This window comes from Monodelphis domestica, chromosome 2, assembly GCF_027887165.1.
Source record: "Monodelphis domestica isolate mMonDom1 chromosome 2, mMonDom1.pri, whole genome shotgun sequence".
NCBI lineage: Eukaryota > Metazoa > Chordata > Mammalia > Didelphimorphia > Didelphidae > Monodelphis > Monodelphis domestica.
This window is the reverse complement of record NC_077228.1, coordinates 125,816,630-125,841,067: the sequence shown is the minus strand read 5'-3', so window position 1 is coordinate 125,841,067 and position 24,438 is coordinate 125,816,630. Positions and strand designations below refer to the sequence as shown.

The 24,438-nt window shown below is 32.9% G+C and overlaps 1 protein-coding gene across 12 annotated transcripts in view; it reads left to right on the top strand.

Annotated features, from left to right (window-relative positions):
- GPATCH2 (G-patch domain containing 2) overlaps window positions 1–24,438 on the top strand; it is a 306,229-nt gene that overhangs the window by 212,981 nt on the left and 68,810 nt on the right. For 11 of the 12 annotated variants that reach the window (XM_007481411.3, XM_056815946.1, XM_056815945.1 and 8 more), the window contains one exon: window positions 6,196–6,266. In XM_007481411.3, coding sequence (XP_007481473.1) covers window positions 6,196–6,266 — 71 coding nt within the window. Of the gene's footprint in view, window positions 1–6,195; window positions 6,267–14,403; window positions 14,892–24,438 lie in introns of those variants that run through there. The other variant, XM_056815950.1, reaches the window with a different exon arrangement.

Sequence of the window (24,438 nt, the reverse complement as noted above, 5' to 3'; positions counted from 1 at the left end):
AAGGGCTTTAAAAGAATGACTCCCTTTGATCCAGCCAGGCCACTGTTGGTTTTGTACCCCCAAAGAGATAATAATGAAAAATACCTTTACAAAAATATGTATAGATTTGTGATGACATCTTTGTGGTGGCAAAAAAAAAGGAAAATGAAGGGGTATCCATCATTGGGAAATGACTGAATAAATTGTGGTATCTGAAGGTGATGGAATATTATTTTACTAAAAGGAATAATGAACTGGAGAAATTCCCTGTGAACTGGAAAGACCTTCAGGTATTGATGCAGGGCAAAAGGAGCAGAAGCAGAACATTGTACACAGAGACTGATACATTATGGTACAATCAAATGTAATAGAATTTTCTACTAGCAGCAATGCAATGACCCAGGATAGTCCAGAAGAACTTAAGAGAGAATGCCATCTACATCCAGAGAAAGAACTGTGGGAATAGAAATGCAGAAGAAAAACATGATTAATCATGTACCTCAATAGGAATAAGATTAAGGTTTTGATGTTAAAAGAATAACATGGAAATAGGTTTTGAACAATGCTGCATGTATAACCCAGAGGAACTGCTTGTTAGCTTTGGGATGGGGGAGAAAAGAAGTGGGTGGGGATCATGAATCATGTAACCACAGAAAAATATTCTAATTTTTTTTAAAAAATCCTAACTCCCCTAAAAAAAAAAAAGAAACTATTGTTTCAGCTGAAACTCAAAAGAAAGAAGGGATTCTAAGAAATAGAGTGGACCAGTGTTACAGTCAAAAAAGAAGTTACCATAAACTGTGACCATGAAAATATGGTTTCAAGACAGTGTCTTGAGTTAAATCAAAAATAAAGTGGTCGCCATGGGAAAAATTCCCAAATATGAAATACCCAAGTCAGCTGGGTTTTTATGGAGATTTTAATTAATACAAATAAGGAATCAAGTAAAGGGAGAGAGAGAGGAAGAGGAAATAATATATGAAGGGCCTAGGCCTGAGCCTTAAGAGAGACCAGTAAGTCTTTAATCCACTCACCACAAGATTTGTCCCAAGCAAGATTCTAGTGTTCAGAGAGACCCTCCAGTTTAGCTCCTCGGCTCCACTAAGTTCAGCCACTGAGCCCTCCAATTCAGCTTTGGCAAGCTGAACTTCCTTTCAGAGGACTTTCTGACCTCCTTTTAAAGAGAATTTTCTCCTATGTCACCTCCCCTAAGTTCTCACATCTACCAATCACAGTAGAAGTTTTCACAGGACTGACCATTCTTAATTCACATCTTCTTTAGTTCTCAACTTCTCTGGGTAGACTAAAACTTCTGAGTAAGTTCACACCTCTTTGCCGTTTGCAAGTTGCTTGACCTTTTAGCGATTAATTTGACCTTCATAGGTACTTAGCACCTTTTTTGTACTAGATCTAAAAATAGACCCAGCTTAATGGCTTTTGCCTCACCATAAGTATGAGTTAAGTACTTTTCATTGTTCAGTAAGGAGTTCACAACTTTATCTTCCCCTAAAGTATGCTTAAGTATGGGTGGAGTAATGTTAGAGTTCTCACATTCCTGATCAAGTACCTTCATTGTTTAAAATGGGAAATGGTCTTAACCAAATGTTCTAAGGTAGAGTCTGACAATTTTTAACATTCATAAGTCTGAGAAATTTTAAGATTCACACCAGCCAATGCAAAGACACAGAGACACAAAATAGAGTATCATGGTGATGTTGCAAAAATACAACTTTTGCTTGGCCATGATGTATTCAAAGGGGAATAGTACAAAGGAATTCAGGGATGATTGGTCATAGCAAAACTGGCAAAACCTTTAGATGACAAACAAAGGAGTTTATATTTTATATTAATGGTAGTGGGGAACCATTGGAGCTCATTAAATAACTGAGTTACATTGTCAGTGTATGATTGAAAATCTGTTACCCTAAAAAAAACTACATATCCCAAGAGCCCACTGACGTCCTGTCATTATGTACTTCCTGTAGACAGAGGATAAAGGGCGTGGGCTTTGGAGGCTCCCTCTCTCTGATGTAGAATCATTATTGATGATGGTGAGTGGGGATGACTAAAAAAATGGCTAACCAGCCATGGGCACATGGTCTTTATTTTGTATCTTCTTTTATTAATTATTATTATTGAGATTTAATTTTAACTTTTACATCAGACCTATTCTCTAGGAAAATCTGTTTGGATCTAAATGAAAGATGGATGAAAAGTCAGAAAGATTTGATGTAGTAAGACAAAATAGAAACTGTTATAATAGTGCAAGTTAGTAATGATGAAGGTCTCAAACCAGTAGCTCTGTGAGTAAAGAAAAAAAGAGACTTACAAGAGATGTTGTGGACATATAAACAAGAAGACTTCACAATTTATTGAATATTGAGGGATGTAGGGGTGGGAGGTAGCAGGTATAAGAAGGAAAAGTTGATAACACCAAGGTTTCAAACCTGGGTAACTAGAATGATGATTTAATTGGAAGGTGATAGGGAAATTCAAAATAGAAGAAAGTTGGGTAATAAAGATAAAGAGTTATGTTTTGAAAATGTTTAGTTTGAAATAACTATGGAACATCCAATTTGAAATATGTAACGTGGTGTTGGTTATAGATGCATAACTCTTCAGAAAAGAGGCCAGTTCTAAAAATATAAATCTACAGTCTTGTGTAAAGTGATAATTAAATCCCAAGCAAGAGAGTAATGAAGAGAAAAGAGCCCAAGACAGTGCACCAGCAGCATAATATGTATAATGAATCAGAAAAATAGACTAAGAAGAAAGAGAAGTGTAGGAGAACCAAGAGATGACTGTCACAAGATCTAGAAAAAAAGATGATCTATTAAGAGGATGATTAATAATGCACACAGGTTAATAAAAATTGAGAAAAGGCCATCAGTTTTGACAATTAAGAGATCATTACTAACAATGGAGATAGTCATTTCAACTGAGCAATGAAAACAGAAACCAGACTGAAAAGGGTTACAAATTGAATGAAAGAAAAGAAAATAGAAGTAACAAGTGTAAACAACATGTTTTAGGAATTTGGCAGTGAAAAGGAGAGATATGGAATGAAACTTGAAGAAATGGTGGTCTAATGAGGATTTGGTGGGGCACAGGGAAGAATTTGACACATTTACAAAAAAACAAAAGGAACTGGTGTAGAAAGATTAAAAATTGAAAAAAAGATAATTCTGGAAGCAGTATGCTGGAAATGATGGAAAGGGATAGGTTCAAGTGTACATGAAGAGATATTGGTCCTATATTAATACATTAAAGAGTGACCAGGTTAGAAAGGGCTTCCGAGTTATGAATGCCATGTGGGGTTTTGTTATGATCTGAAGCATCATATTTCTTTACCAGACAAACTTTTTTTAAAAATAAATTCATCATTTATTTTATTGAACTACCAAGTCCATTAAAGAAGGACAAGAGTGAGGGAGAAGGGAGGGAGGGGATGGGACATACTAGGGATACGTCTCAAGGAGCTCACATGTTAATGGGAGAAACAACACATGATAGAGGCCATTTCAGCTACCAGTCAATTGGAAAGGTTGAGTAGATCTTGGGGTTCAAAAGAGCATTGATCTAAAAGTCAGTTCCCTTGGGCTCTTATTTATTGCTCTGCCACTGTTAGTTGTGTGGCAATGGCTAAAGCATTTAAGCTCTCTGAGCCTCAATTTCCTCAGTGAAAAAATGGGAATAATTCTATCTGTTCTGTTTATATTACAGAGATGTGAGGATCAGATGAGATAATATATGGGAAAGCAGTTGGAAAACTTAAAAGTACTATACAAATGTAATGTAAGCCATTCTATTTAATCATGTTATCTGTATTTACCTTTCATATAAATTTTCCTACTTTTGTGTTAATCATCAGAATAGATTTCAATGAAATTCTTTGCCAGTACATCTTTTTTAAAAAATCAAAGGATTTTCAGGCTACTTTTTAGAGCAACATGTACTCATTTGGGGCTAGCTCAGTAAACTAGACATTTATAGGTAAGAAGAATTTCATGACAACTTGAGAAATGCTATTTGTAGTCATTTCTGAGTCAAATCACTATAAATGACTTCATTTACAATAATGATAATACAGGAGTACGGGGAAGAAGAGAACCACTTAGGTAAACATAATGGCTTATAGCTTTAGAAAATTTGAAAATTTGTTCAAGCTAACTGGAAATGCCTTCTAATTCACTGATCATGGCTTGGTTCTCTTTTAAATTGTGTTTATATGGCCTTGTGACCTTTTATCGTTAGTTATTGAGAAATATTAGGACATGGTGTGCATCCATACCTGGTTTCTTTTATTCTCTTTATTCCTTACAAAAATGTGGACTTTTCTTTTTTTTATTATCTTTAGAATAGAAGGATTGCAGTTCAGTCCTATATGATGGTTAGATTCCTCATATTCAGTCTTTATTTTTACATAGATTTGATTTTTAAAATTCCAAATACAATACTGGTAAATTCAATTTAATTCAACAAGCAACTATTACGTAATAGCTGTATTCAAGGTGTCACATCAAACACTGGAAATCAAGAAAATTGTTGAATTGATATTTCTCACAGAAATATTACATAAGAAAATGTCAATTAACCATTTAGTAATATTCCAAAGTGATAAAAAGCAGAAGACTAAATGGGAAATATCTGTGTGTATGTGTAGATGTATATATAAAATTGAAGTCCTCTTTTCAGTGAAGAGATGTCAACTTGTTTTAAATGTACCCATGTCATACTGAAGAATTCAGCTTTCAAGAATGCAATCTGACTTTTACTTTCACTTTTCATAATTACATATTTTCCATCAGTTAGAAAATCCCATTCTTGTTTCAAAATATTTCACTTTGTTTTTTTAGCTTTTAACACTCACACAAGATTGTAAGAGAGTGTTAAAACATCTCCCCATGTTCTTATTTATCAGAATGTTATTCTCCTCACCACTACTGAGAGCGGGAAACAAAGATTGAGTATGGTTTTAATGACATACCAATAGCTGCCTGTGACACAAATTGTTGTCCCTGTCAAAATCAGAAGTTTTCTTTCTGAATCACTTTCAAATTAATGGATGTCAGTAGAAATGGGTGCACTATTTTTTTTTTACTCTAAATGATAACAGATATTGATTTTGGCCTCATTACATATCTTGAGTTGATTTGAGTTGATTGAGTTGATTGAGTTGATTCAGTTTATGTTATGACTAGAACCTAAGTCTCCTGACTCCCAGTCCTTTATTCTTTCCATTGTATTCTTTCTGTCCACATACACATGCATGTACAAATGTCTTAAAGATAGCTTAACGTTATAGATTCATAGCATGGAATTTTATAATTGGAAGAGGCCTTAACCCAACCTTCTCATTTTACAGACGAGTTGTAACTCATCAAAGGCCACATAGCTAGGCAGAAGTAGAGCTCAAATGAGACTATTGGTGTCTTGAATCTCAATGCAATATAGTATCCCATTATATCGCATTATTACTCCTAAAATATTATTGCACATGCATTTTTAAAATGATCACTTTCATATTAAATTTTTATCTTGGTTAATGTCTAAAAAACTATACTTGTATATAGTTAAATATTGTTAGTAGACATACTTATTCATGGGAGGAACTCCTAAGTTCTGTTTGAACCAAAAGTAATTCAAAGCAAAGTAGTTCAAAGAGAGGCAGAGTGGTAAGACATTTTGAGGTACTAGTAATCAGTTTTTCTACATCATTTCATCAAATCTGTGATTAATCCATTTGATGAAAGGGGTTTTTAAGAGATGTCTTCAAAACATTACACTGGTGGATATTAAGTAAGTAATGTCAGATGCTTTTGTTATCAGAGTAATTGGTAGCAAAGCCTTATAAAACTTAGAAATAGGTATGATGTTAGAAAGTGTTTACAAGAAAGGTTATATTACTTTCTCAGAGCTATTCAGGAGAACCAGGATTAAAACTGAGGTTCAGATCTCCAGCCTCAGCCTCTCGATTAAAAAGCTGTATAGTCAGTTAATCCATCAAGAATGCATTTAGTTGCCAAAACTTAGCAACATTTTTGCAAGGATTACAGTGATATTTTTGGGAAGGATAGCCTTCCTTTAAACCAATAGAAAATATAATGTGAATAAAATTAATCTTGTCCATGTAGATGATAATAATGCTTTTTACTTATAAAGTGATATAACCAAAATATGTTTATTTCTATAACTACATCTTAACATTTTGTATAGCTTCAGCTCCTGAGAGATAACCGATCAGAAAGAGGACACAAGAAAAACTGTTCAGTGAAAACTGCAAACAGGTGAGAGAGTTTAAAATTATGTTTTCATTTTTTTCATTAAGCTATATGTCATTGTTTCCCAAATAGAGGTTTTGATCTTTTTTTAAGTACTTAAGAATTATTTACTAGAATGTATATAGGAGATTACATATAAAAAAGAGGAAAGTATTTTTATTGCTTTTAATTTAGAAATGAGTATAGAACAGATTTTACTAAGAATATTTCTATCTCATAGATAAACAAAAGTAATTTAGATTATATCAATATAATTATTTCCTTTAAAATGATGTATAAATTCAATGATGCGGGACTAATCTTACTCCCAAACTTAAGTGGCATTGTGATCTCTTTTATTTGTGAGAAGATTAAGTATTTTGCAAATGATTTTCATTACTAATAAGAGTAAACAAACAGTAATGGCGACATAATCCCCTTTAAAAACAGTTACTCTCAATTCTTGCACATTATATACTGTTGAGGATGGACACATTTCTTTAGTTCAGTATATAAAATTTAATCTTTCCCTCCAGTTCATAGTAAGTACAACATGGCTATTCTCAATTTTTTTTCAAATTCAGCATTTTTCAGAATCAATTTATTATTTAAATAAAGATGATAATCTTTGGGGAAATGTGTAGCCCTTAAGAAAGAAATAGTTCATTCAAGAACTGTTCTCCTGACATTTGTACTGATTTGAATTCTATTTTACTCCCCAACTCTCTTGGAGCCAATTTTCTTGGAATCTTCTGGTCACAAACTACTAGAGTACCTAGAGGCTGATCCTCACAAAATGAAGACATGATACTACTTTAGATAGAAGTATTTAATGAAAATTATGTGATGTATTATTAGAAAAGATTTTAGGTTAATAACAAACATTTAAAACCAGTCCAAGTTGGAATCTATTAAATATATTTTAGTTCAGTGCAGGCATGGCGATCTGCCTAAAAAATGACTCTAGGTTAATGAAAATAGAATATATAATAATAATTATTATAAAAATTAATGTAAAATTATTTCAAAAGTCAGAATGACAGTGTATTACCAAATGATATCTATTTAGGCCTAACAGGATTTACTTTGTGATAATGAAAGAATAATGGGAAGGCCAAGAATTTCTCCTTGGCCCAACTTGAAGAGAAGCAATTGAAAGAGATTATACTTCCCTGAAGAGAGGGAAAAGGAATGAGACCCAAAGAAAAACAGGCAGAACAGATCATAGCCAAGAAGCTGCTGCTCTTCTCAACCTGAAAGGAAAGGAAAGAGAGAGACAAAAGGCTCCTATCTTTAAATTTATAATTTTAATCCATGACCTCTTATAAACCTCTCATTATTAAGACCTTTATCATGGCTAGAATTTAGCAAGAGAAGGGCAAGTTATCATATGTTCCCACACCCAAGCATCTTGAGGTTAATTTGCTATTGATTGTTGACTATATCACCAAGAATCATCGAACAATAAACTTTGTAAAAATTAGTTCCCATTAGTGTGTTGATGCTCTCGGACTTATTCCAAGCTTCCAACATTATAGTAGTCATATAGGTAACACCCTATTTTTGAAGTGGTGAAAAATCTGGCTACCTGATATTTTGTGGCTTTCTCCTGCTAACATAATTCTAGCCAATGGTCTTGAGAACTGGCTACTGTAGAACATTGCCAACAATACGCATATATAAAAGGACTATTCTTGCCACCAGTTAAAAAAAAAACTATATTGCTTTACTTTAATAGTACATTTCTCTAAGTGAATGAAAGATGGAAAATGATATCAGTATGGCATCAAGTTAAAGGCCCTCAGGGGGAAAAATGGTTTCTTTATTCTTGAAATAGTCGTTGACAGGACCTGGCTTTTTTTTTTTTAAACCCTTACCTTCCATCTTGGAATCAATACTATGTGTTGGTTCCAAGGCACAAGACTGGTAAGGACTAGGCAATGGGGGTCAAGTGACTTGCCCAGGGTCACACAGCTGGGAAGTGTCTGAGGTAAGATTTGAACCTAGGACCTCCCATCTCTAGGCCTGTCTCTCCATCCACTAAGCTATCCAGCTGCCCCCAGGACCTGGCTTGACCAGATCAATCATTGCCTATGGGTTATGTTGAATAATATAACATAACAATATGTGATTATTTTCAGAGAAATCTTGGAACATAAGGAAGACCAAAGTAATTCTTGTCTTCTTGTAAATGCATTTTTTGGAAATAAAAAAAAGGGGGGAGAGCAGTATAATATCCATACATCTATAGGGGCCTCATATGAATTAGGACAACTTTTAATTGAGTAGATAAAAGAACATTTCCAAAAGAAATCAAAATAGTCATTCTATACCAATAAGTGCTTTTTCTGAAAATGTTTCTAGTGCCTCTACACAGACTGAAAGTATAATAAATACTAAGAGTACCAAAAGTTCAATTTTTTGTTATAAATTTTGGGATTCAGCCTTTCCTTTTTTATCTATTCTATAGCTGTACAGTTAATTGTATTTCCTCCTGTTACAAAATGGCTTCCATCTTCCAGCTCCATAATATTGCTCCTGCCCTTGGGCAGGGTAGCCACAGTTATAGTTCTTAGGACTATTTCTCTCTGAGGTTTGCAGGACATCCACCATTGATGCAAATGTATTTGCATAAGCTAATATTGTGTCAGTTTGTACAGTGAGAGTTTTGGTGTAGCCTGGCAATCATTCAACAACTATTCTTAGTTTGAGCTCTACAGACAGGGATCCAGTTATATATTCACAGTACTCACAGTCAGTTTCATACCATTAAGTGTTCACCTCCATGAGTCCAATTACAGATCAAAATACTAACAGTTTCATACCATTAAGTATTTTTCCAAATATACATTGTTCTTGACATCATTTATGAATATCCAACTTCTTCCCCACCACCACCACCATCATCATCATCATCATTATATTGAGCTCCATTTGGACTTTAAGTAGAATTGGGAAAACTCAAATTCAGGCATAGCTAAGTGGCTCATGGATTGAGAGACAGAACTAGATATGAGGAGGTCCTGGATTCAAATTTAGCCTCAGGTATGTCTTAGCTGTGTGACCCTGGGCAGGTCACTTCACCCCATTGCCTAACCCTTATCCTCTTCTGCCTTAGAACTAATACATAGTACTAATTCTGAAACGAAAGGGAGAGTGAGACAGAGAAGGAGGGAAGGAGAGGAAAAGAGAGGAGAGGAGAGAGAGATAGACTAAAACTAAAACTCCATCCTAAGTAATTTGTCAAGTGGAGAGAGCAAGTCTATGCCCTCCCCAAAAGGTCACCAGACTAGAGATACGCATATGGGACAAAAAACATTTCTAATATGCCAGAATAGTGTGAAGGCACCAATTGAGTATAACAGCTGCTAATGCTGATATATCTTTTAGAAAAAGTAAATAGCTGAGGTTTAGGGACTCACTGAAGCACAACATTCAACAATATACCAGAACCAGGGAATCCTGGGAAACAAAAGAAACCTACAAGCCAGCTGAGAATGCAGCTCACAGATATGACCCCACTCTTTTCAATAAAAGGAGTTGGGCAAATTATTAGGCAAGAGATAGAATCGGATGCAACACTAGGCTGCTCTGCAGATAGCAGCTATGACAGCACAGCAAATGGCATACTGGTTATTCAGACTTTTCAGGTGTACCTACAACAGTGATCATCTCAGTTTCATCATATCCAAATACAGATATAAAGGATATTAATGTGAGAGCATGTATATATGTACACAAAGATATGACCATAAATGTAGAAAGACACCATTCATTTTGTATTCTCTGGATGTTTTAAGATTTGGTTTTCAAATTTTAAATAATAATTATTGTAAACATTAATTCTGTAAAAACAGACACAACAATAAAAATTGGAAATCACCACAAAATCACAAACCCCAATATCACTGTATAATCCTAGCTATTTAAACATTTGAAATACATTATAAGGAACTACTAACTGTAATAACTTCTGTGAATTCCTAACTATAAAAATTTATTCATTATGACCACTTTCAGTTTCTGGCCTTTTTATAAATGAAGAAATATAAAGTTTTGATGAATGCCTTTTTTGGGTAATGTATTTATAGGCTATATATATGCTTCCCTTGTTCCGCTTTCTTCACAAAGTATTTTTTTAATGTAACTCTGCACTTGTTTATACTATATTTACTCTTTTTAATAGTACAATATTACACTGAAAACCTTACACTATGTTGTAATCCATCCATCTTCCTCCTTCTCAAATTTTCTCCCTACTGCTTCCCACTCTTGCCCTCAGAACCATAATGAAATCAACACTGCCATTCCTGAAAAGATCATATGAATCAATTGGCCTGTGACTCCACTCATCATAACTCAGAGTTACGTCCCAAACCAAAATGCATCTCTTCAGCAGTCCTTTATATAAGGTCTTCCCCTCCTAGAATGTAAACTTCTTAATGGAAGGAACTATCTTGCTTCTTATATTTGTATCTCAACTATCTGGCATATTGCCTGCTAGCACAAAGTAAGTGCTTAACAAATTATTTTTCACTCATTACAGCCTGCTCAGCCATTCCTTAGCTATTATAAGTTTTTCCAATTTTTTAATGTCACAAATAAAGCAATCATAAATATTGTTGTATAGATAGACTTTTTTTATTTAACTAATTACTTCTCTATGGTATATTCCTAATAATGAGATCATTAGGTCAGAAGATAGAATCAATTTTGTACCTTACTATAGATTGCCAAGTACTCTAAAAAGATTATTCAAAATTATAATTTTACTATTGCAGATAAAAATCATAACATGAAAAAATTAGAAGAAAAACAAATTAGGTGGCATTCAGAGATAAAAGATAGAGGCAATTACAGAAGATTATCACTTTTATCACACAAAATTGAAATTTTTATATGGAAAAAATCAACATATCTGGGATAAGACAAGTAGCAATTAACAAGGAAAAAACTTTGTATCATGTATTTCTGATAAGGATTTTCTAATCAAGATACATAGACAAATAACAAATAAATGATCAAAAGCCATACTCCTATGTGTACAAATAATATGAACAAACGGTTCTCAAAAAAAATAATTGCAAAATATTAACAGCCATAGGAAAGAATGTTCCAAATCACAAGTAATAAGAGAAATTCTAAGTAAAACAACTTTGAGGTTTCTCTTGTTGCCCAACAAGTTGGCAGACATGATTTAAAAAATGAGACTAGAGGTTGTAGAAAGACATTATGCAGTGTTGGTGAAACTGTGAATTATAATAACCATCCATCACATTCAGAATTTCAAAAATAAAATAACTACAATATTCTAAGTCATTGACAAAAAAAAAAGACCCAATATGTACAAAAATATTTATAGGTGCACTTTCTGTGATAGTAAAGAACTGAGAAAAAATAGATTCCCGTCAGTTGGAGTTAAAGAAATTGTTCTATATGAATGTAGTGTAGTATTATTGCCCTATAATAAACTGTAAATATGATGAATGTATGCACTCCTCTCTTCTCCTCTCTCCAATCTCGCTTCCCACCTTACCTTTTTTTTTTTCATCCTCCTTCACTCTCTTTTCTCATCTCTTATCTCTTTTTTTTTAGTATAATTTATTCCTTTGGCTTCAACTATCACTTCAACATAGGTGATTTCCAAATCTTTGTTTCCAACCTTTATCACTTTTCTGAGAAACAAATTTATAGTTTATACTTATGTATGTCCTGTGAGCACCTGAAAAGTTGAGATATACCAAACTGTATTTATTATATTTACATCAAAACCTTCACTTTTGAATTCACTATTTGTCAGTGGCCTTCTAGACATGTATAAGATTCATATCAGAAGAATCATTTTGTAATTATCTTAATCAATGTCATTTATGATCTTAATAAGTTAAAATATTAACATATACTTTTTACCAACTTTTTATAAAGCCCATAATTTGCAGAATCATTGCTGACCCACATTGTTAGAGGGTGTTTTTTTTCTCACAAAGTTCTTTCACCAGTGAAATCACAAGTCTGATATAGTATGTGTATGTTTTTTATGTGTGTGTTTAAAATATACAAACACTTGATGATCTTGTCATTACTTGAAGTGACATTTGCCCTTTCATTAATTCTTCATGGTCTTTAGTAGAAGCATATAAGAATACTGATTGTTTATATGATGTTACATAATCTTCTGTATTTTGTATTATGATTATTTCCTTGGTTTCTGGTCAACAGTCTTGTGTTTTCTAACTATCTTGTAATCTGAGAAGTTTTAACCTCTTCATTTTTCATGTTAAGTCCTTCACTGTCTTAATCATACCATAGCCAACATTACTAAAATTATATCAAATGAAATGCACTTAAAGTGAATAATCTTCTTTTGTAATTTTTAGTAGGAATGTTTCTAATGTTTATTCATTCAATATAATAATGACTCTGGAATTCAATGAGAACTTGTTTTATAAGATGAAGGGATTAAAAATGTCTATCCCTTCTCTTTTTAATATTTTACCATAAATGATTGTTGTATTTATTCAAAATTAAACAAGATTGAGCTCAGTCTCTGTAAATGCAACACCACATTTGTTTTTAATCTTCCTTGAAAGGCTCATGTCTCTTAAATTAAAATTACAACAGTTGAGTTTTCATATATATTTTAAGTCCTCATTATTCTACTTAAGTATGAACTACTTAACTTATTCCATAAATTCTTTGAATTCTTGTTGTTGATCAATTTCTGAATAACCCCATCTGGGGTTTTCTTGGCAAAGATACGGGAGTGATTTGCCATTTCCTTCTCCAGCTCATTTTACAAATGATGAAACTGAGACAGAGTTAAGTGACTTACACAGGGTCACACAGCTGGTATCTGAGGCCAGATTTGAACTCTGGAACATGAGACTTCTTGACTTCAGGCATGGCACTCTATCTACTTTATCAGCTAGCTGCCTTTTGAAGTCTTATTGTTTTTCTTTTGCCTTATATTACTAAGGGCAGAGCTTACTAGCCACCTGCTTTCTGAGTTGTGGCTTTTCTTTCATACTCAGATCTCTCTAGCTTCCTGGGGAAAGGAAAAACGGTTGCCCTTCTAGCTTGTTGTCCTACTTCTTGGATCTCAACCACCAGTTCAAATATGAATTTCTTCCTAGAAATTTTCTCTTTTTTAAATAAAATTTTATCTCCATTAAATGTATAGCTTTAAAGCCAAGCAAGTTTTCAATGGCAAAATCCAAATTGAATTTACGAAACCTCATTATTTTAGACCTCCTCATTATCCAAGTACAACTCCCTCTAGTTTCCTACTTAAACAAAGATTCAATAATGCCTGGTTTTAATGAAATTTCTTTTTTTTTTAATTCTGACCTTAACTAGTACCAAATATAATTAGGAATTCCACATATACATTATTTCAGTCAAAGTATAGCCCTACCTGTATCTTTCCTTTTGTGAGTCATTTAGTAGCATTTTGTAATGGAAAGATTCCTAGGCATAGCCTCAGAAAAGACCTTAGTTTGAAATATAGTTGTGAACCTAGTTGCCACATCCTAGCCAAGTTGCTTAACCTTTTAAATCTAGAGTTTCCTCACAGTTTCCAGTACATTTGCTCTGAATAAAGTCTTTGGAAACCTTCAAGTGTTTTATAAATAGAAGTAATAAATAACATATAAAGTATTAAAAGTGATTAAAAGCATTAAAAGGTTTTACTACATTTTTTTATTCAATTGAAAAACATTTTTTGAGCCCCTACTATATGTAAGATAACATTATACACAGTCAAATACAAAGATAAGTTAGGCATGATTCCTGTCTGCAAGTAGTTTATGATGTATTAGGAAAAATGAAGTGTACACAATCATGTGAGTAGATAGTAAAAAGTCATGAGATGATAAACTGAGTACTTTGAGAGTCCAAAGGATTGGAAGAGATCACCTCCGAGGAGAATATTTAGAAAAGGCTTTATGGAGGGGAGGATATTGAAAGATTACCAAATGTACCCTTTGTTTTTTGTTACATTATTCATATTCCAAGTGACAAACTTTGCATTTTACCTCAATTTTATTTGAATTAGTTTGCAAAGTAAAACTGTACTCACCAGCACCACCTAATTTATAGTTGTTATTTTGTGTTTCTTTGGTCATTTTCACTGCTTTCTTATCTTCAAATTGTTGTAATTGCACAGGAAATACAAGATGCCTACCTCTGACATTCTAACAAATAATTGGAGTCAAGTGAAAGCCTATATATTCCAGATATTGGCAAGTTATTTTTTTTAGATAACCAAGCATCTATGTTTTTGCACTAAATGTAAATAATGTTTTGTAAATATCAGACTTTGACAATGTTCTTTAAAACTATGATTATCCAGCTAGGTATCATCAGATGGCATGATAGACTCTGAATATTATTTCTGGCTTGATCTGTTAATAGTTTGGGTAGATAGAATAAACAAGTTATTATCTTTTTGTTGCTGCCTTAGATTGCCAACTAGTATTTAAAAGAGTCTCTTCAAATGAGAAAATGCCAAAAGATTTGACAGGAGATTCAAAACAAATTCCATTATTGCTTTAGATAAAATAAAATAAAATTTTACTTCAGCTTGCATCAAGCTAGAAAGAAAACTCCTATTTACATTAGAACAGAACTAATTCGTTTTCATCCAATGATACAGATCACTGTATTTTGTTACACAGATGTGACAAATAGAATTACAGCTGCTCTTTATTTGATCTTCTAAAGAGACAAAGATGTGCAAGAATTGTCCCTGCTCCCTTTTTCCCACAGTGTCATCTGTTATTTAGGAAAGACTTCTAATTTGTAGCAGATACAAAACTATTTGTTGCATTGCAGGTTTGCCAAAAATAAATGAAACCATTAATTACTACATTTTTGAGCAGCTGTTAATAAATTGAGATAGGAAAACTATCCATTAAACTACCACCTAATTACATGTACTTTATTTGTTTAATGTGACCTTTTACAGAAATTACAGTATCAAAAACAGGAAATGATCCCTTATTTAAGTGATTAAAGAGTTGAAAATCATATCTTTGTAATTTTGGAATTCTATTACAATTGTTATCTTTCATGCTCAAAACGTAATCATGCTAAATACCATACTTTAAATGGATATTCTCTTTTCATTTTTCTAACATAATAGCCTTCCTATATCTAATTTTTAAAATACAAAACTATCAGCATTTTATCACATTCACTAAGGCTGTTATTGTTTCTTAGTTCTAAAAGAGTTTCATTAGACTTAAAGTTACAAAAGTAGTTTTCTCATTCTACCATTCTATATGTATATCCATGTGAATACTGCTTTAAAATAGTCATTTATTTTCTTTGTTGAATTTTATTAGATTTTTTCCAAAAGTATTTTGAAATAGTATTTAGAAAGCTATTTTAAGCAATTTAACTAATCTTTTTCACTTTACAAGACCAAATTATTGTATCAGAAAATAGCACAGTTCACAAAATACTAATTTCTTCCCTCCTGTCCTTTTGGCATCATGAAATCTTTACTTTGCCTGCCAAGATTTTAAACTAATGATTACAGAATGTTATTTTAATTTGTAATTATACTAAATAAAATTAGTATGAGCCAATTAGATTTTTGAAAGGTTGGTATTTATTATATCTGAAGACCCCAAAGAATGAATTTGTCATTAAGAAAATAAGTTATCAGAATCTAGCATTTTTTAAATGGGAAAAGGGAACAACTAATCTCTAGGTAAAGCACCTGTGTGCCCTTTGCCTGAAATCCAGTAGGAAGGGTACTAGATAATTTAGAATTACTAAATAGATATACAGCCTTTAAGCACTCGAGCTCCAGTTAGATTTAGCTATGGTCAATAATGATCAAAAGTAGTTTCCATCTGAAAGCTGTTCAGTGAGCTGGAGCCAAAATGTTTGTGGACCTAGGTTCATTTCCTTAAGGACAGGTGTCTGTTTCACAGTTGGCACATTTCAAATTGGTTTAGTGATTAAATGGACATGGACACTGAACTTAACCTTTCAGTACCATACAAGACTTACCTAGGAAATGAATATAGTACAAATGCAGGACTATAGAAGAGCAGCTTGTGTGCTACAATTGCATGGGTTATAAATTAATTATTAATAGATTTTGCTGTATATTGATAATACAGATATATGTAGTTTAAAATAAATTTTACTCATTTTGACATTTACAAAATTACTGAAATAAGCAAATTTAAAATTTTAATTTTGCAGTATATCAGTTTAAATATTTGAGGTCAACAGAACATTGAATAATACCACCTGTTACTTGGTAGGTTTTTCCATAGTATTCATAGAATAAAACTCACCTCATCCATTTATTACATCAGAAATGGACTCCCTAGCACAAAAATGCTATCAATTGTCACTTTTTCTTATGTGCAATAGAGGGATCTCTTTTTTTTTTCTGTACATTATTTTGTCATTGCTTTAGAGTTCATTAGCTAACTCCATTAGCTACTTCTCTTTAGATGAGTAAAGATCAGAAGCCCAAATCACATTAACATATTTATTCTAGTTTCATTTGTTTCATATATCTTCATATTACAGAAGGAAGACTAAATCATCTTAGTATCTTAAAACTTAAGATACTAAAGAATACTTTGAATTCCAATTTAAATAAGAATATAGGATAATATTTAGATCATTAACACAGAACTATTGTTGATTGTTGCTAATTTTCTTCTTTTTTTCCTGTTCCACAATTGAGAACAAATATTGTCATCATTAACAGAATAGCCCTTCCATGTTCTTAAAAAAATAAACAGATATTTCACAACCAATGTTTTACTTCTACATTTTCCTTATAGAAACAAATATTTTCTTCCTCATTCCTTAGTGACTTGTTTGCGTACCAAGATATTGGCAAGGATTTGCCTTTGTTTATTCCATATACTTTTGATCAATTCCAACTCATGCCCAATTATATTACACTAAATTAACATAATTCAACAGATGTTGATATTTAAATGTTTTCTGGCATTCAAATCTTGGACAGCTGTCTTAGAGCTTGGGGAAAAGGCAAACATTTAGAGTTAAATGCTGAACATATGCTTAAATTACTAATTAGAAACAAGAAAAAAAACAATGCATTATCCTTTCTGAGGACAATAAACCTCAGATACATATTTTTCTAAACTCTTCACACCACGTTATATAGTCAAGGGGTGTTTTGAGACTGATAGGGGAGGAGTGGTGCTTCTTAATGGAGAACTAAATTTAATTTCAAATAGGATTACCTAGAGATGTTCATCATGGATGTTTACTTTAGGTGAATCATTTTTGTATCCCTTAGCACCTAGCACAGTACCCAGCTCAATAAATGTCCTTAGAATTAAATCAAACATTACCTATGATTTGGGTTAAGCAACACAAGATGAAGTAAGTTCCATTTGGGACTGCTCCCAGTATCCTCCATTACCCCTTTGAAAGTTTTAGGATTAAACTGAATCCCCACACCAATCTTGCCAAGTCTCTTCTAACTGTTAGCACTGCTTCATCCCATCTAATAGTCAAAAGCAGTAATATAGCAACTAATGAAGAAAATTAATGCTATCCGTACTTCTTCATCAGAAACATTGCTTTCAGATGAGCTTAGGAGGGTATGTCATAGGTAAGCTATAAAGACCTAAGCTATAAAAAGGAATCCTTTTTGTAAAAGTGTTAGCATGAATAAGAATGTAAAGAACTAGTATGTAACAAATAATTTGCCTACTTTATAGAAAATAACAACTAAATATGATTGGCCAATTCACGTAATAAGAGTAGGCAAGTTAACATAGTACAAGAAGCACTGGCCTAAAACTGAAAAGGCTATGTGATCTTAACTTCTCTTGATCTCAGTTTCTTTACTTCTAAATTAATGAGCCTGTACTTAGATATCTTAACTAAAAAAGAGCTGTCAAACATGTAACCCACTGAATGCATTGCCCCAACACTCCCTGAGTACTACAGCAAAAACACTAATGCTAATATTAGTAATAGTATTATTTAATATTTAATTCATTAAGCAAATTCTTATATAATACATGGTGCTAAGGATTGTAAGAAGACAGAAATATGTATCCTACATATATATCCTACATATATCTTGACCTTTAAGAATTTGCAGTCCAATAAAAGAAATTGAAATCTCTTTTATGCCTAACTGTGTCTACCAGTGAAGCCCATCTGAACTTGTAGCATGGACTCTTAAATATGCTATATTCATGGGAAGATCATATTTAGGTTAAGAGAATTTATGATCCAGCAAATTAAGCACTTTTAAAAATTAATAAATGATAAACATAGTAGTATGTCTTTATAACTCTGACAATTATATAATGGAGAAGATATAATAAAAATAACCAAGAAAGGAGTCTGTTTTCATATTTTCATAAATGATACCTTTTGTCCTTGTGCAATCCCTCCATACCTACATAAAGTGAGAGAAGTGACAGTCAGTGGGGTACCATCAAAAGAATAATGAGTTCAAAGACAGAGGACCTGATTGTCAATCTAGTCTCCATCACTTACTACCTTTATGACTGTAGGCAAGTCACTTAACTTCCTTGGACCTGTTTCCTTGCCTGAAAAACGAAAGGATTGAACTAGATGGTGTCTAAGGTCTCTCTTAGCTCTACATCTATATGCCTATGATCCTAATTCATTCTTCTATGTAATTTTGGAAGATGAAAATGTAAGCATATTGTTTAACAGCTGCTAATGTCTTCTGGTTTCCATGATAACAGTAATACTTATGATCTTGCCATTTCATAATCTTCCACTCTGAGATTTCTTTAACACTTGATTGGTTAAGTGCTTTGGAATGATAGCACCTCCAGAGAGGACTTCTTCTGTACATACTTAGTCAGATCTAACTACTCTTCTTGGCTTCATGTTAATTGGTACCATTGCCACTCAAAGTAAACTTGATGAGTGAATCAATATATAGTCCAAATCTGGTAATTACAATATTGTCAGTAAAGAAAATAGATCACTTTAGAGATTTCAATTGTTCTATTCCATTTCATCTCTGGTTATAGTGGATTGGGAATTTAAAATTAATCAAAAATAATATGCCAACTCCCCCTCCCCCAATGCATCATTACACTGCATTAAAAAAGTCATAGTGTTCAGGAATAGGGAGATAAGAGTTCTTTTTTATTCTGACCTACTTAGACTACATCCAGAGCTGGGTTCACTTCTAAATCCTTCGTTTTAGGAAGGACATTGATAAACACATAGCGACATAGAGAAAGACCATGATGATAAAGGGCCTTGAAAACTTGCCATTTGAACGTAAGATAAATGAACTAGGAATGTTTAGCCTGGAGAAGAGATGACTTTGGATCACTGTCACAGCTTTCTTTGAGTAACTGAAGCATTGTCATGAAAAGAAAAGGGATTAAATTTGTTCTGCTTGTTCCAGAAAAAAAGAGCTAGAAGAAAGAACTAGCGGCAATGTGTGGAGGTGAAAAAAAGGAGCAGATTTAGGTTTGATGTAAGGAAACATTGGCCAACAATTAAATTGACATCCAAAAATGGAGTGGCTTATTCCCGGAGATCTCCAAGCAGAGGATATCAGAATTCTTGTTTAGATAGCCTCTGTGTTCCTTTCTACCTCTGTTAATTTGTCATCTCCCAATTTCATTTACAAGTATTATTGTTGGTCAATTTTATATAGATCTTATGTCAAATTTCTAAGTGCACTTGTTGCCTCAGCTTGTGTGTGTGTGTGTGTGTGTGTGTGTGTGTGTGTGTGTGTGTGTGTTGTGAATAACATCATTCTTCTATGATTTTTTTAAATGAGCTTTATTACAGACCAGTGTTATCATTGGTTACTATGTTAATGTGCTTTATGAAATTATAAGGGTTTGTTAGTCCAGAGAGTTTCTGGAACCTTGTAGCCTCATTGTTGTGTTTTTCACCATTTAAACTTCTTTAAGAAAAAAATTATGATGTCATCATCTTTCCATATGTTTGTTTAAATTTTTTTAGAATCCACAACTTGTTTGACCAGGGCAGATTGTAGCTGCTTTTATTAGACATCTTTTTACCCTTTTCCTTTTTTTATGATCTTGTAGAAATTTTTACCTTTACTGTGACCAGTCAATAATCTGACTTAACACCAACAGAAATTCTAGAATAATCCCCATATCATTAACAAATTATTTCCTGTCTCTCGTGATATGGTTAATTTCCCCTTTTATGAAGGGATGTTATTTATTACATACTACAGTCAGTGCCTTCCAGCTCACTTTTTGAACTCAACTCAACAAGCATTTATTAATCATCTAAAATATGTCAGACACTGTGCTAAACACTGTGGACACAAGAGCAAAAATAAAATACTCTTTCCCTCCAGGAATTTATGTTATACTGAAGGGAACACTATATTCTAATAAGTAAATATAACTTCTATACAAAGTAAACACAAAGTAATATTTTTTCTGAGGGGGACAGCAAATGACTTTTTCAAGTAAGTATTCAAGATGTGTAAATATAGGATTACTCAGTAATCTGTAAACTTATCCATTTTTTTATGCTAACTATTTTCCAACATAGTTTTCGCCATCCTTCCATGTCAACCTTCACATTTAAATCAGTATCATATGTTGGTTTACTCAGTTTCTTCCTAGAATTTTTCTATTTCTTTGTCCTTTATGATAAATGTTTATGCTGTAACATTAACTGTGATTTATCTTCTTGATAGTTTATTTGCTTAAGATTAAAATTAAACTGCAAGTTTATGACTAAATCCCATGAAATAATGTTACATGTACATTTGGGGCACAGGACAAAAAAAACAAACAAACCCTGCAAACTATTTTATAAATTCTTCTGAGAAAAAGCTACAACTCCTATTCATGGAACTATCACATCTAACTAGGTAACTCTTAGCACTCTTTGCATCAACTTCTGTCACTCCACCATTGTCTTTGTAGAATGAAATATTAAGACCTGTTCTGTATTTTTTATATTAGTTTCATATGATGAAATGGGCATCATTTAATGAACAACCTTCTCATGATCATTTTCTTCACAATTAGCTAGGCCAGTCTTAAGACAGCAAACACAAGACTCACATGCAAAGTTATTAGAGGTTGATAGAACCTACAAGACCTTGCTTTTTCCTGGCAGAGCCTTTTAGTTTCCATGTTCACCTCTATCCTATCATATCATAGTAGGATTTTTTTGGAAATCCATTTACTTTAGTGAGTTTGTTTTTATATTGTAGCAGCAAGTGGTCTGTGAAATAACAATGTTTAAGAATCTGTAGTATAATAGAATTCTCTCTCATGGTATTCTTTTGCCATGATCTGTTATATTGGTGTTTATGGCAGACTTGTATTGAAGTCATTTAGTCCTTATTAGCTAGAGATAAATCTGGCATCTTACTCCTTTTGTATTGGAACAAGCAAAAATGAGTGTTAAAGCTTAGAAACTATAGTACTGAAGCATATTACTGTATTCACATTACAATATGTAGTTTCTTTTTATACAGAAGCAAGAAGGGTAATTACAAATATAAGTTAGAAATTTGGTGGACATGATAACCAAAATAGAATAAGATATTTCTCCATTATTTTCATAATGACTCAAAACAAGTTTATTTTGGAGAGTTTTGTTTGTGAGTCATATGGAAGTTACATCATATTTTCTTCTCAAACAATGTTTCTGATTATATGTACATACAAAGAACACCTTTCTAAAAATGCAACTAATATAATCAGTTTTTTCCTTTGGTTTTTCAACCAAAAAAAAAAAAGAATTTAAGGGTGTGCATTTATCTTAAATTAGTATAAATAAAATAGAAATGAAAAGATAGCTCATTGTTTTTTAGGGTATAGAATTCTGCAGTTTTTAAGGGTATTTGTAGATAGTGCAGCCTAGAAGTAAAGAGTGACAAATTCTTTTAGATAAAACAGTATAGTAAAATTAATGAAGAACTTTTCATGTAAAGATTTTAAATAGGGTGAGGAGTATGTGCAGATTATCTCAAATATAAGTAAAATACTCATCAATTTTATTTGATGTTCAGTTAAGTTATAGTATCCAAATTCTGAACAGCAAGTATTTATGTAGCATTCTTAGGTTTGTAAAACTTTTTAGAAATATCTCATTTCATCCTCACAACTACATAGGAGGCCACTGCATTATTATCCCCATTTTGTAGATGACAAAACTGAAGTACACAGGTTAAATGACTAGGTCACACAGCCATTGTGACCTGAAGCCATATTTGAACTCATCTTCTTAATTCCACATCTGTCACTCTTTGATCCACCATGCAACCTATATTAATACTTAAACGCTTTGCCTACCATTGGGCATTTGTTTATAACCCCAAAAACCTTCTATTACCTTATTTAACTAATTTGTAGATTTATGTTTCTGATTTCCAGAAGGATTCATGGAGCATATCATTAAAGATTTGTTTCCATTTGTTGACCAGTCATCATCTTGTAATATTTACTGAAAACACTATCTTTATATATTTTCTATCAGTAAAGTTTCAAATTGTCATAAGTGCATCATTTTCCTTCAGTGGATACATGTAATATAAACCCTGTCTGTAGATACCAGCAGATATAAACATATTAATACTTACCTCTATGAAGACAATGTAAGAATTTAAAATTTAAGTTTTTTGCTAAATATGAGAATTCTAAAGTAATATTGTTGTCTCCGATTTAAAAATATTATAGCTTAAGTCAAAATGACTTTTAGCAGCTTTATTTACAAAGAGGTGGGAAGAGTGAAAGTGGAAAAATGTCAGAAGAAAGTAGAGAATTATCTAGCCTACCACCCTAAGTGCTGCTCCAGTGTCTAGCTCAGCCACTGCAGGGTTCAAGAATCTTCATCCAGAGTTCCACCTACACAACCTCCTCCAAAGCCAAGGCAGGAATCTCCAGAACCAGTCTCTCCAAAAGCCAGGAAAGGAAGGCCAGCTACTCACCCAGCAAGCTGAACCAGGATCCAGGGGAAGAGTCTCCTCCTTCAGTCCAGCTCACAGATGGATGCAGTGTGCCCAAAGATGAACTACAAAGGAAAAGTAAAAAAGGAGAAGTCTGAAGAAGTCCCTTGGACAGGAAGTCCAGGACTTTTTATAGTCTTTTTTTCACATCACCTCCTGTCACTTCCCCACTTTATGAGAACCAATTACAGTCTTTCAATTTGCCTAGCACTGCCCAGGGGAGGGGCAGTGGCCTCTAGAGTGTCCCACACTCTCTAGCAAGTGACTTGTGAACTCTTACTTAGTATCAACCAGGGGTACTTTAAGTTCTTGATTTGATTAACTAAAACTAGGCAAGGGGAGAGTTAATCCTATCTTCACACCAAGTAAGTAGATCAGATAAATTCTATAATTCTTATAAAGTATATGTAATTATTTTAAAATAATAGACCTCTAACTTCTAGTAAAGTAGTCATTGGCAACAAATTATCTGCCAAAGCAGTGGCTGTTAACATAAAAATGCTAAAGCTTCTTCTTCATGTCTCCAGCTATAATAGAATGAGCACAATAGATTTCCACAAGTAAACATTAGTTTATGGCACTGTGCCAGTCACATGATAGATGCTTTAAATAAAATCATACTAAATACATAATATGTAAATAAATCATTAATACATAAATCATTAATACCTAAATAAAATCATTAGTAAATATTTACTAATTTAATCATATCTGTTGGACAGGTTACATAACAAGAATGCTAGATAGATAGCCTGGCTTAGATTAAATGCTATGAGAATACAAACGGCCAACTGATAGCCTAAAACTTTGATGAATTAAGAGAATAGTATGACTGACTAGACGATTTTTAGTTCAGGAATTACCTGTTACTGAGATATTCAGAGTGTAAGTCTTGTTTCCTTTGCTGGATCCTCCTCCAGATCACTCACTCTAACTATAATTGGGCCTCAGGACTCTGTCTTGGACCTCTTCTTTTCTCCCTCTATACCAATTCACTTATTGCCCTCATTAGCTCCCATGGATTTAATTACCATTTTTCCATTGATGATTCTCAAATATACCTTTCTTACCACAGTATTTCTGTTGACCTCCAGTCTCACATCTCAACTACCTTTCAGACATATCCAACTAGATGTCCAGTAGACATCTTAAATTCAATATGTATAAGACAGAACTCATCCCCCCCTTAAATGTTACCCTACCACTACTATCTTCCCTGTTACTATAGAGCAACAC